The 12859-nt window shown below is 45.1% G+C and overlaps 1 protein-coding gene across 1 annotated transcript in view; it reads right to left on the bottom strand.

Moving 5' to 3' along the window:
• The window catches only part of LOC310799061 (RNA-binding Raly-like protein), a gene marked incomplete at both ends in the record, with an annotated part of 52573 nt that overhangs the window by 4500 nt on the left and 35214 nt on the right, over nt 1–12859 (bottom strand). The window contains 2 exons of the mRNA XM_083661626.1: nt 3655–3755; nt 5144–5232. Coding sequence (XP_083517752.1) covers nt 3655–3755; nt 5144–5232 — 190 coding nt within the window. The remainder of the gene's footprint in view (nt 1–3654; nt 3756–5143; nt 5233–12859) is intronic.

The raw sequence follows: 12859 nt of genomic DNA, 5'->3' as shown, positions 1-12859 counted from the left end.
ACAGCATGCATCGGCAAATTCATTCAAAATCATTTGCCGATAGTTACATTCTTAAAATGAATAGACAACACCTGTTTGATATATTCCCTTGAATGCACATTAAAAATAACATTTGGGTGATTTATGTGAAAATTGTGAGGTGATTTTTGATTGATTTGATGTGTTGGGTCCTCCACCTCATGAAGGGTAAAGGGAGTGAGACAGGGCATCGGATTGTTCTGATTTGTGTAACGCCCAGACTCTGGGATCAGACCAATCCATGTGTCCTGCATAATTCTCGGTATAACCACACCCATTTAAAGGGCTCTATCGTCGCAAAGGCGGTAATTTTGCGCTTGTGCCCGAATAGCGCCGCGCAAAGCCCTAATTTTGGGCGTGTCAGCCCGCTGCGCTTGGCGTAATCTCGGCACAAACCTCCATATAGGCGTGTTTATGCCCAAAGCGTTCACATGTGTGCATCCCCCAAGCCAGCTTCCAACAGGCTGAGTGCAGGGTGCTTTTACTGAGACATAGGGCAAGGGGAATTACAGATAAGAAAGGCAGACTTGATACATGACAAGCAGGCCAATAGTTTCCTAAAGCACAATATGACAGTGAAAATAATCCATCTGGGGGAAGGCAATTCTGCGCAAGTGGAAAAAACAAACAAGGATGAACTAGTTAGGATTCAATATACAGAAGATAAGCGAGATTCCATTTGAAACACATCAAAGGGCTGCTGCGCAAAACTGGATAGTGGAGGCAGACGATAAGTTAAGACGCAGGGAAGATAGCATAAGAGGTGCGCTAACAGGTGCGCAAACGATAGTGCCTGTATCACGATAGGGCCCAAAGTTTTTGTGACGGCCGCAAACGGCGGGAGGGAGGAAAAACACACCCACAATTTGGGCTCCGTGTAGCGCAAAACAAGCGCAAACGCAAAATTTTTGATAGGGCAGCATATATCATGTCACTTGGACCAAAACTTCAAACAATAGTGGATTTTTAATTTTTTTTTAATTAGTGAAATGTAATATGGTCTCTCATGAATCATCATCATCTATAGTGGAATGGCTTGGTTTGAAGTAGGCCAAAAAAAAAGAATGGCGGATGAAATCCCTTGGTTCATATGCCTAAACCGGTGGGGGGCGTGTCTTTGGCTCTCTATGTATGTGTGTATGTGTGTGTGTGTATGTGTGTATGTGTGTGTGTGTGTGTAACTCTAGTCAGCTGATGTGTCCCGACAGCTCCCTGCTGTTTCACTTCCTGTGGCTTCCACACAGCGGCAATTCTGTCTCCATGGTTGTGTGAGTTTGTGTGTGTGTCAGAGTGTGTGAAGATGTGTGTGTGTGTGTGTGTGTGTGTGTGTGTGTGTGACGTGTGGGTGTGTGTGTGTGTGTGTGTCAGAGTGTGTGAAGATGTGTGTGAGTGTGTGCGTCTGTGTGTGAGTGTACGTGTGTGTGTGTGTGTGTCAGAGTGTGTGAAGATGTGTGCGTCTGTATGTGAGTGTATGCGTGTGTGTGTGTGTGTGTCAGAGTGTGTGAAGATGTGTGTGTGTGTGTGTGTGTGTCAGAGTGTGTGAGTGTGTGCGTCTGTGAGTGTACGTGTGTGTGTGTGTGTGTGTCAGAGTGTGTGAAGATGTGTGTGAGTGTGTGCGTCTGTATGTGAGTGTACGTGTGTGTGTGTGTGTGTGTGTGTCAGAGTGTGTGTCAGAGTATGTGAGTGTGTGTGTGTGTGTGTGCGTGTGTACAGTATGTGCCAGGCTCCCTGTGGTTTGATGGCCTCCCTGTCGTGTTAAGCGGTTTCCTGATGATAGATCTCTCTCCGCTCCCTCCTCGCTCCACACTGCCTGAAACACAAGACAGAGCAGCTTTCAAACGTGTGCGTGGGACTTGGGACATAATAGATAGTTCAGGCAGTGCGTTGCATCGGGGCCCATAGCGAGAGCAGGCGTCTGGGCCTGATGTAGCATTGTTTCACATATCTTATCCGCCTTGGGATAAGTGCTGTGTCACTGCATGACGTGATGTTTTTCCCTCTGTCTACACACTAGTCACTGTAGCTGGGCACTGAAGTGAAGACGACTTTTCAATGATGACAGCCTCTTCTCCGAGGTGGGGTGGGGTGGAGGCCCAATCCCAATTCCCCCCTTGGCCCTACCACTTAGCCTGACCCCTCCTTGGCCCTACCACTTAGCCTGACCCCTCCTTGGCCCTACCACTTAGCCTGACCCCTCCTTGGCCCTACCACTTAGCCTGACCCCTCCTTGTTGTTTTATGCTTGGAATGTTGCTAAATGAGCTTGAAATGGAAATGCCATACACGAGAAGATGAGATAATTTATCCATTAATTTATTGAACCGTGAGAGCTGGTTAATCTTTTCGTGTGAACAACAGCTGAACACGGCTGTGTCTAATTCCTGGTATTTATGACATAATGATGGAGAAATATAATCGGTGTTTGGCAGTTTCTGTTTGTTTCGCAACATTTTGTCAGAGTTGGTAGATCGCCTGCCTACTAACACGAGGGTCGCAGGTTTGAGCCCCCGTGTTACCTCCGGCTTGGTCGGGTGTCCATACAGACACACTTGGCCATGTCTGCGGGTGGGAAGCCCGTTAAGGTTATGTGTCCTGGTCGCGAGTATACTTTTGGCAACCCAGTTTAGATGAAACCACGCCCGGACTCATTTGATTGGTCGCTGCAACCACACCTTGCCGCCCTGCCAAGTAAGCCACTCCTCTGAACTCCTCCACCGAAGTGAGGCGCGCGTACACACACACACACGTCAGTGTTCCCCACCACCACTGACGACCCCGAAGTCGAGTTTGTTTTCCCCATTTCCCCCCGTGTTTCCTTCCCCTGGAGATGTGTGGCTCGGAGCACTAGGAGCAGGGGCAGCGCATCCCGGCTTCATTATGTAACACAGAAAACACACTGGACTTCGGGGAAAGAGTTCTCTTTGACCTGTGCCTGCCTGTTTGTCAGGGCTGGCGGAGGGCAGCCCTGAGGTTTAATCTAAACTGGGTTGCCAGGTATACAGGGGGCGCCTGTTCGGGGGGGTTAGGACTTCCGGGTTTGGCATGGGGATTTCATTCCTTATTCCTTTTCCCTAGACGTTTGGAAACCTCATTGTAGAAAGAGTTCTACTTTGCCAAATCAAGCGATGCAAATATATGATATATTAGCAGCTCTATCCAGAATCAGGAGAGATCATAGAACATTTCACTCGGACCAAAAAGGGTGAAATAAAATGTAATTTCCCCCCTGCTGTTTTTGGTTTTGTTTAGGTGGTGACTATAAGAGCAATATAGTGACATGCAGTGCAAATATCTGTTGAAGATTGTGCTGCTTGTGTTTTTGTTTGGTTTGTTTGTTTTACCGCTCAGGGACCCACTCATTTACAATAACAGCATTCTATCTCCTCTGTCCTTCTGCTTTCACTGTCCTCTCCACATGCTTCTCCTGTCTGCTCACATCAGGTCTGAAAGCCTGACAGGGTTTGCACAGCCGCCTCGTGTTAGCACAGCAATCTGTTTGGCTCCACTGACATGAAGTGGGTCCAGTATGATGATGAGAGCAGCAAAGCGCTGCCCACTGCACATGCTAACACTTTGTGGGTCCAGTATGATGATGAGAGCAGCAAAGCTATGTCCCCTGCACATGCTAACACTTTACCGTTGACAGTGCGTTCAGTAATCACAGGCCAATGTCTCAGCCAATCAGCAGTGAGGACCGGGTGTGTCTGTCTCTTCGAGGTGATGTAGATGACTGTTCTCCTGAAGAAACCACAGAAGAAGAAGTGGAGTCAGAGCACATAGACACACACGTACATGTAAATGCACGCGCACGCACTAACACACCAAGGCCTCTATCTTCCGACAGGCACTATCCCTAAATAGCGCTTTGCGCACTGTTTGCACATTCCTTAAGGCACGGAAGATAGCATTCCCCAGTGCGCCGTCCGCCAGGTGTTCTGCCGAGTTTTGCTCCCCCGCCGAGCAGCAAAAAAAAACATCCCCACCTCACGGGAGCTACTTATACATACATACAGAAATGTAACTGATTCAAAGTGGTATAATTGTCTGGTAGACGTGACCTCCCTGATTTCTAAGTTAAAACAGCCCCGAAATATGTTGGGGATGCAATTCTCGGCGGGCATGCGGAAACGTTCACGGCACCTGTCGCAAGCGCAAATTAGATTTAGAGTCTGCAGACTGAAGATGGCTTTGTAGCCGAAACGTTTCTGTTCAGTTTTCTTTCTTTTGTTTCACCTTGGTAGCACCTTTGTATTGTTTTGTATATTCATTTGTGGTCCATTAAACATATGGCATCTTCACATCCGTGAACCTTTGGAGTGGACATTCCATTTTTTCTATCAGTGTGCGAGCTTCTCCTGGTTCCTTCTTGACAATTTTTTGGCCTACGCACCTGATGTGAGTGTTTCTTTGGACTTGTAGCAAGAGCGCAAACACCCTATCTCATTTTTGGTTAGTGATACTAAAACATGTTTTTTGAGCTGTAACCTGAATTACATGACTGTCCGTTATGTAACACAGGGGTTCCCAACCTTTTTTGCGCCAAGGACCGGTAGATACTGTACATTGGGGGAAAAAAGTTGTGGACCGGTTGTCAATTTTTAGTTACACATATATTTACTCACCAGGTGGTGACAAAGGGTAAATAACAGCCTTTTCATCTGTCAATAAAGACACTTTCACAATTATGCACAGTGATTTGATTTCAGCCTATATAATTTCTAAAAGTAGATTAATGATCAAACATTTCCATTTATGTAGCCTACAGTATTTATGTTTTTGTTTCAACTACAAACATAAATAAATGTCAACTTGAAACTATGTTTCAACTACCACACACAGCCTATAATATGATAGCCTATGTTTATTATTATTATTTTATTGTATTTATTTTTTTATAAAAAAAAAAAAGATCTTTGGACATAATAAATCGATATCAAAGGAGTAAAATAAAAATCGATTCAAAATCGGAGAATCGATTTTTTTTAACCCAGCCCTAATCAGAACTCTAAACTCCCCCCTCACTTCACACACACCCTCTTTCCTTGTCGCCTCTTGTTCTTGTTCTTCTTCTTCTTCTGTGGTGTTTTATGCCACCTTCTGGATTTATCCACCCACTGTTTCCCTACATTATGTACATGAGCTGTCTGTCACTCGACATCAACAGCCCCTTGTCGCCTCGTTCCAGACCTACTGTAAATCTCGGGGAGTAACACGACTACACACGGGGAGTAACACACAGGTGACTACACACAAAGTTGTTTATAGAAGCGGCTGCAGTGCTTAAAAAGTACAATACCAGTACCAATATCAGTACCCTTATAGTGATACTGATACCAAGAGGACTTCATTCCATACCTTAGCTATACTTTCAAACGTTTTGGTGGCATCTCGGCACGCTGAACTTCCAACTCTGTCATGTATGCGCTCAAGTTCACCACAGACTGTATGGGTGTAGCTGCTGCAGTTCACCACAGACTGTATGGGTGTAGCTGCTGCTCAAGTTCACCACAGACTGTATGGGTGTAGCTGCTGCGGTTCACCACAGACTGTATGGGTGTAGCTGCTGTGGTTCACCACAGACTGTATGGGTGTAGCTGCTGCGGTTCACCACAGACTGTATGGGTGTAGCTGCTGCTCAAGTTCACCACAGACTGTATGGGTGTAGCTGCTGCTCAAGTTCACCACAGACTGTATGGGTGTAGCTGCTGCTCAAGTTCACCACAGACTGTATGGGTGTAGCTGCTGCTCAAGGTCACCACAGACTGTATGGGTGTAGCTGCTGCTCAAGTTCACCACAGACTGTATGGGTGTAGCTGCTGCTCAAGTTCACCACAGACTGTATGGGTGTAGCTGCTGCTCAAGTTCACCACAGACTGTATGGGTGTAGCTGCTGCTCAAGTTCACCACAGACTGTATGGGTGTAGCTGCTGCAGTTCACCACAGACTGTATGGGTGTAGCTGCTGCAGTTCACCACAGACTGTATGGGTGTAGCTGCTGCAGTTCACCACAGACTGTATGGGTGTAGCTGCTGCTCAAGTTCACCACAGACTGTATGGGTGTAGCTGCTGCTCAAGTTCACCACAGACTGTATGGGTGTAGCTGCTGCTCAAGTTCACCACAGACTGTATGGGTGTAGCTGCTGCTCAAGTTCACCACAGACTGTATGGGTGTAGCTGCTGCTCAAGTTCACCACAGACTGTATGGGTGTAGCTGCTGCTCAAGTTCACCACAGACTGTATGGGTGTAGCTGCTGCTCAAGTTCACCACAGACTGTATGGGTGTAGCTGCTGCTCAAGTTCACCACAGACTGTATGGGTGTAGCTGCTGCGGTTCACCACAGACTGTATGGGTGTAGCTGCTGCAGTTCACCACAGACTGTATTGTATGGGTGTAGCTGCTGCTCAAGTTCACCACAGACTGTATGGGTGTAGCTGCTGCTCAAGTTCACCACAGACTGTATGGGTGTAGCTGATGCGGTAGTGTTCACCACAGACTGTATGGGTGTAGCTGCTGCTCAAGTTCACCACAGACTGTATGGGTGTAGCTGCTGCTCAAGTTCACCACAGACTGTATGGGTGTAGCTGCTGCTCAAGTTCACCACAGACTGTATGGGTGTAGCTGCTGCAGTTCACCACAGACTGTATGGGTGTAGCTGCTGCAGTTCACCACAGACTGTATGGGTGTAGCTGCTGCGGTTCACCACAGACTGTATGGGTGTAGCTGCTGCAGTTCACCACAGACTGTATGGGTGTAGCTGCTGCTCAAGTTCACCACAGACTGTATGGGTGTAGCTGCTGCTCAAGTTCACCACAGACTGTATGGGTGTAGCTGCTGCAGTTCACCACAGACTGTATGGGTGTAGCTGCTGCTCAAGTTCACCACAGACTGTATGGGTGTAGCTGCTGCGGTAGTGTTCACCACAGACTGTATGGGTGTAGCTGCTGCTCAAGTTCACCACAGACTGTATGGGTGTAGCTGCTGCGGTTCACCACAGACTGTATGGGTGTAGCTGCTGCTCAAGTTCACCACAGACTGTATGGGTGTAGCTGCTGCGGTTCACCACAGACTGTATGGGTGTAGCTGCTGCGGTAGTGTTCACCACAGACTGTATGGGTGTAGCTGCTGCTCAAGTTCACCACAGACTGTATGGGTGTAGCTGCTGCTCAAGTTCACCACACACTGTATGGGTGTAGCTGCTGCTCAAGTTCACCACAGACTGTATGGGTGTAGCTGCTGCGGTTCACCACAGACTGTATGGGTGTAGCTGCTGCTCAAGTTCACCACAGACTGTATGGGTGTAGCTGCTGCGGTTCACCACAGACTGTATGGGTGTAGCTGCTGTGGGTGTAGGGTGTAGGGTGACTGTATGGGTGTAGCTGCTGCGGTAGTGTTCACCACAGACTGTATGGGTGTAGCTGCTGCGGTTCACCCCAGACTGTATGGGTGTAGCTGCTGCAGTTCACCACAGACTGTATGGGTGTAGCTGCTGCGGTAGTGTTCACCACAGACTGTATGGGTGTAGCTGATGCGGTTCACCCCAGACTGTATGGGTGTAGCTGCTGCAGTTCACCACAGACTGTATGGGTGTAGCTGCTGCGGTAGTGTTCACCACAGACTGTATGGGTGTAGCTGCTACGGTAGTGTTCACCACAGACTGTATGGGTGTAGCTGCTGCGGTAGTGTTCACCACAGACTGTATGGGTGTAGCTGCTGCGGTAGTGTTCACCACAGACTGTATGGGTGTAGCTGCTGCGGTAGTGTTCACCACAGACTGTATGGGTGTAGCTGCTGTGGGTGTAGGGTGTAGGGTGACTGTATGGGTGTAGCTGCTGCGGTAGTGTTCACCACAGACTGTATGGGTGTAGCTGCTGCGGTAGTGGGCCAATCACACGTTGCATTACATTGAAGAAAGTTTCCATACTACTTAGTATTATAGTACTTAGGGTTATACCTTTAAATGTATCAAGTACTGATACCCAGCCCTAAAAAAGAAGAGGGAAATCATTGCTTTTTGGACCGAGAATCATCATCTCTGGAAGTTTGACATCATCCAGCCTTTGACTGCAGTCAAATCTGCAGTCTGCAGATAAGCATGTCTCTAAGTTTTCTATTTGTAAGTGATTTTTAGGCTCGATGGAGATGTATAATTGCGTATCATCCACGGAGGAATGAAAACCACATTTATGACAAAGATTACTGAGAGGCAAATGGAAAATAGAACTGTGCCAAGGACGGAACCCTGTGGTGCACCATAATTGACCATAACAGGATCTGAAGTGGAGTTGTGAACAAAATGTGAAATGTGAATCTGTTAGACAGATCTGAACCGGCGTGACACAGCAGCTCCAGTGATGCCAACATGATTCTCCGGACAATGCAGGATTATATGTTAGGGTCAGCAGAGTTGAACCGCTAGAGTTGCACAATACTAGAATTTCTAACTTTGATACCGATACCCAGGAGAATATCAATCAATACTCAATACCATTTTTCATACCGGGGGGGGTGGGGGGTTGTCATTGACAGCACATCAAGAGGCATGAAAATAGATGAAGACAGAACAATGGATGGACAGACAAGCTTCTCCATAATCTAGGCCTGATAAAACTTGCCCAATTGTATGTGTGATGTTATTCCCCATAGTAGCCATTTCATTGCAGTGAGACCATTTTTCGAAAACTTGACATCACTGTATAAAATGAGGTATTGTGACCTCTAGGACAGAGGTTCCCAACTTAAGAGTGTCGCATCCCACTCCCCCCCCCCCCCCCCCCACACACAAAAAAATCTCTCTGAACTAAATTGCGTGCAGTGTACTGAGTGCACTATACCTGATAGCCCAATGAATTATAAATAAACAGAAAGCTATTTGCAGCATATCTTTAACCTAATTGTGCTGAAATGATAACAGACTCAGAGCTGATCAGCGTGCACCTGTCCATATTCAGCTGTGATTATGGTTATGTACAGGGCCGTAACCAGAGTTCCGAAATAGGGGAGGTCCAGCAAGGGAAAAAAATTTGAGTTTTTCCCCCCCCCTTTTTTAGCCATATTTAGAGTACCGTAATATATCATTTTAAATCAACATTAGGATTATACTGTTGTGATGTCATTATTCAGTATATTCTCTTTCATGTCACCACCTGCTCAGCTCTCCTGTCAACATAATTGTAACTAACAAACACAAACTGTTTTAGCCAAATTCATATCAAAATGACACCTACAAACACAGGTACACAACCCAAGCCGTACACAACACACAAAGTCATCATCGATAATAAAAAAAAACATACAGAGGGACATTTATTTATTCCTGATAGGAACGATTGAAAAATAAAATAAAATATATTATGTTGTTTTTAACTTTACACCACCTCTTTTTGTTACTTATTGGGTCATGAAACTGAAACCATGCATATAGCCACCTGCATACCTGACTTCGGGAGCTTGGCAATTGGCATCATGCATGATTACAATGAGATGCACCCACTTTAAACCTGAATAAAGTAATAAAACCACTAGTAAACCAGTAGGCGGCGCCTGGCCTGCTGTTCAGTGAGTGGCCTGGCCTGGCCTGGCCTGCAAAAAAAAAAAAAAAAAAAAAATTTTTTTTTTTTTTTTTTGCAGGCTGAAATATTAGGGGAGGTCCGGACCTCCCCGTCCTCATAGCTAGTTACGGCCATGGTTATGTAGCACTGTGGCGTGGCTAACGTTAATCAGTAGTTAGAAAGGAGGAGAGCGAGACAGTAAATACTTTCTCAAGCTAGCGCAGATTTATTCCAGTAACATTTAGCTATTTGGAGCATTGACCGCATATGACGCCATTATCACTCACTAGCTTGTAATTCTCATAAGGTACGTAATGTAACGTTAGCCGCTCATTAACAGCTCATTAACAGCTCTTTTTTTTTTTAATAATATTTTTATTTGGTTTTTCTGATTATAACAAACAAAAACAAGAGCATGACAGCTCAGACACAACATTGGTCTGGACAGTGACAGAAGGTGAAAGAATAAACCAAAAAAATAAGTGAGAAGAAAAATAAGGTCAATCTCCAGAGACATGATGCACTACATGATTGTTTGGTGCAAATTTCTCTTCTCTTAAATTTTTTTCCCCCTTCTGGTCCTTTATACCAGAACAAACAAACTCCGACAGAAACAAAACAAAAAAAAACAGACAACAAAAACACGCGCGTACACACACACTCCAATGCTACAACATGGTGATTGTGGTTGTAAAGATAGAAAAATAAAAATAAATGAATCTTGTGAATCGGATCCTGATTTAACAGCTCATTAACAGCTGACATGGCTGTGTGCTGAAAAGTGTCCATGGTTTGTGCTCGATAGCTGACCCATTTAATCGTTAATTTAATCACTGCGCTTCTTTCAGCCTAGATAGCCTGCTAACTGGTATTCTGCTCTGTTACTTCTGCTCTGTTGTGTGCGCTTCCAGAAAAGTTCTGTGTTGCACTTTTACTTACGAAATAGATTTTATGGAGTGCAGACCACTTGCGAACCACCGGCAGTACCTCCACGGACCACCAGTGAGGCCGCAGCCCACACTTTGGGAATCACTGCTCTAGGATAATCACAGTCTCATGAAGCTTTACAACCACAAACTAGGACATTCAGCAGATGTGGTTTTGACTATAAGGGGGTTTCTGATCCATTTCCGGAACAAAAAATACAAATAAATGCAATCTCCAAATGTCAAACGTTTTTGATACAAATGGTGTCTATGGTGTCTTAATTTGGTATTTTGGAGCGATTTCTGGCCATTAATCGATTCTCGAGTATCTTTAGAACAAATGGGTGACATCACAGTGACTCACTCTGTCCATATATTTTAGCAGGGGTGGGCAACTAGTGGCCCGCGCTGGAATTGCGACAAATTATTTTCTTTCTTTTTTTTACAGTGCACCTGAATGCAACATGCAAGATACCCGCTGAATAAGTGTCCAAATGTTCATGTAATTCTGGCCAGTACTCCACTTCTGTTATAACATTTCAGTCTGGAATATGGAATATCTTTCATTAGAACACGGCTCTCTCGAATACTCGATTCTGATTGGTCAATCAACAATATTCACCGGTCATTATTTCTCGACAACCGACCGCTGCTCTGCCACACCTGGATTAATCAGTTGGTAAGAGCATTTTGTCCGCAGACGCTACTAATTAGGCCAACCAGTTGCAGCTGTGGTGTCTTGTGTGCCAATTACGAATGAAACCGCTTTGTGTTGAAAACGCTATTAAAAAGTCTATTTGAATAATTATTTTTGTCAGATTATTGAATGATTTAGTTGTAGGCCGTGTTCTAAGTGGGATAATGTATACTGAGCCGGTGATTACTGGAAATAATGACCTTCAGGTGAATATTAAGCCCTCCGCTGCGCGTCGGGCTAAATCATTCACCTGTCGGTCATTATTTCCACAGTAATCACCGGCTCAGTATACATTATCCCTTACATAGTCTTTATGACTACTGTAAAAGGCTAAAAGTAATCTCATGTGTAAGAAATGAATGTTCTACATTGTAGCAAAAAGTAAAAACAAGTAGTAAACAAGTAGTAAACAAGTAAAAATTTAAATAATTAACTCATTGGTTTTGGATTTATTTAGCTTCAAGAGTGCATTTTTGTTCGTGTGACCCTCAACACAGGCTTTGAGAATCCCGGGCCACTTACTGATTATGCTTAAATTAACCCACTCATATTCTGGTTTATTTAAAGAAAAACATTTTGGCTAGTGGAAATTCTAATTGGCCGGTAACTTTAAAATCTAGCAGCCATATTGGCAGGTGGTCAAAAAAGTTAATTTCAAGCCTTGCAGGGAGAGCAGGTGGTGACATAGGAGTGAATGAGAAAAGGATCAAATATTGGTGGTTAAGACTGAATAATGACATCACAACTCAGTGGTGTAGTGGAGGGTAGACGCAGGTAGATGGAGTCTACCCACTTATTTTTCAGATGGTTTTGAGTCTACCCCCTTCCAATCTGGGAACCCATCCGTTAAAAAAAAGTCTGCCTCGAGAGATTAACCCACTTCTACCGGCAGATTGAGATTCCACCAGGAAACGCTGCATTAGGACCTCGAGGCAGACACCGGAGCTGGTCACAGCCTGTCTAGTGAACACCTGTGTCCACCAGACACGTCCCCGAAGCGGCTCTCTGCTCTGCTCCACTAAACAAATCGGCCTCTGTATTTTCACTTATCTCGTCAAGCAGCACAGAGCAGATCGAGCTGGGCAGGTATTCACGAGAATAATAAAATAAAACATCCTCTCGATTTTCAAAATAAAACCTGTTACTGTATGTCAAGAGAGAAACAGTCACACATTGGGGGGGGGGGGGGGCAATTTAGCCTGCTTTCTATAATAATGCATCCCTCAATTACTTGAATGCTTTCATTATTTTTGGCAGCTAATTGGGTTCAAATTAACTTAGTGAGTTGGTTTGAAATGTGTGTATCAAATTCAGTAATGTTCAAGTTATGGTCGCCTAATCGTTCTCATTGTTACATTGTAGCCTATAATTCAATCAAAATGTTGTTGTTTTTGTAGACACCAATAATGACTGCCCAGCAAAAGTAGTTTGCTAGTACTAGTAATAACTATACTAGTAAGTATAGTTATATAGAAAAGCAGCCTGGGGGGGGGGGGGGCGTAAATTACACTCTACCCACTTCTCCAGGGACCACTACACCACTGTCACAACTGTTCATTTAAAATGAGTTATTCCTCTAAAGCTGGCTTCAAATGCCCCCGTTCGGCCCCCAGCCCTCAGCAAAATCTGGCCCTCTGATAGCGAGGACATTTTTTTGTGGCCCTCTCTAT

Source organism: Poromitra crassiceps, assembly GCF_964638095.1.
Source record: "Poromitra crassiceps genome assembly, chromosome: 27".
In the NCBI taxonomy this organism is placed as follows: Eukaryota; Metazoa; Chordata; class Actinopteri; order Beryciformes; family Melamphaidae; genus Poromitra; species Poromitra crassiceps.
Note: the sequence above shows the minus strand (reverse complement) of the source record. Positions and strands in the feature narration are given on the sequence as shown.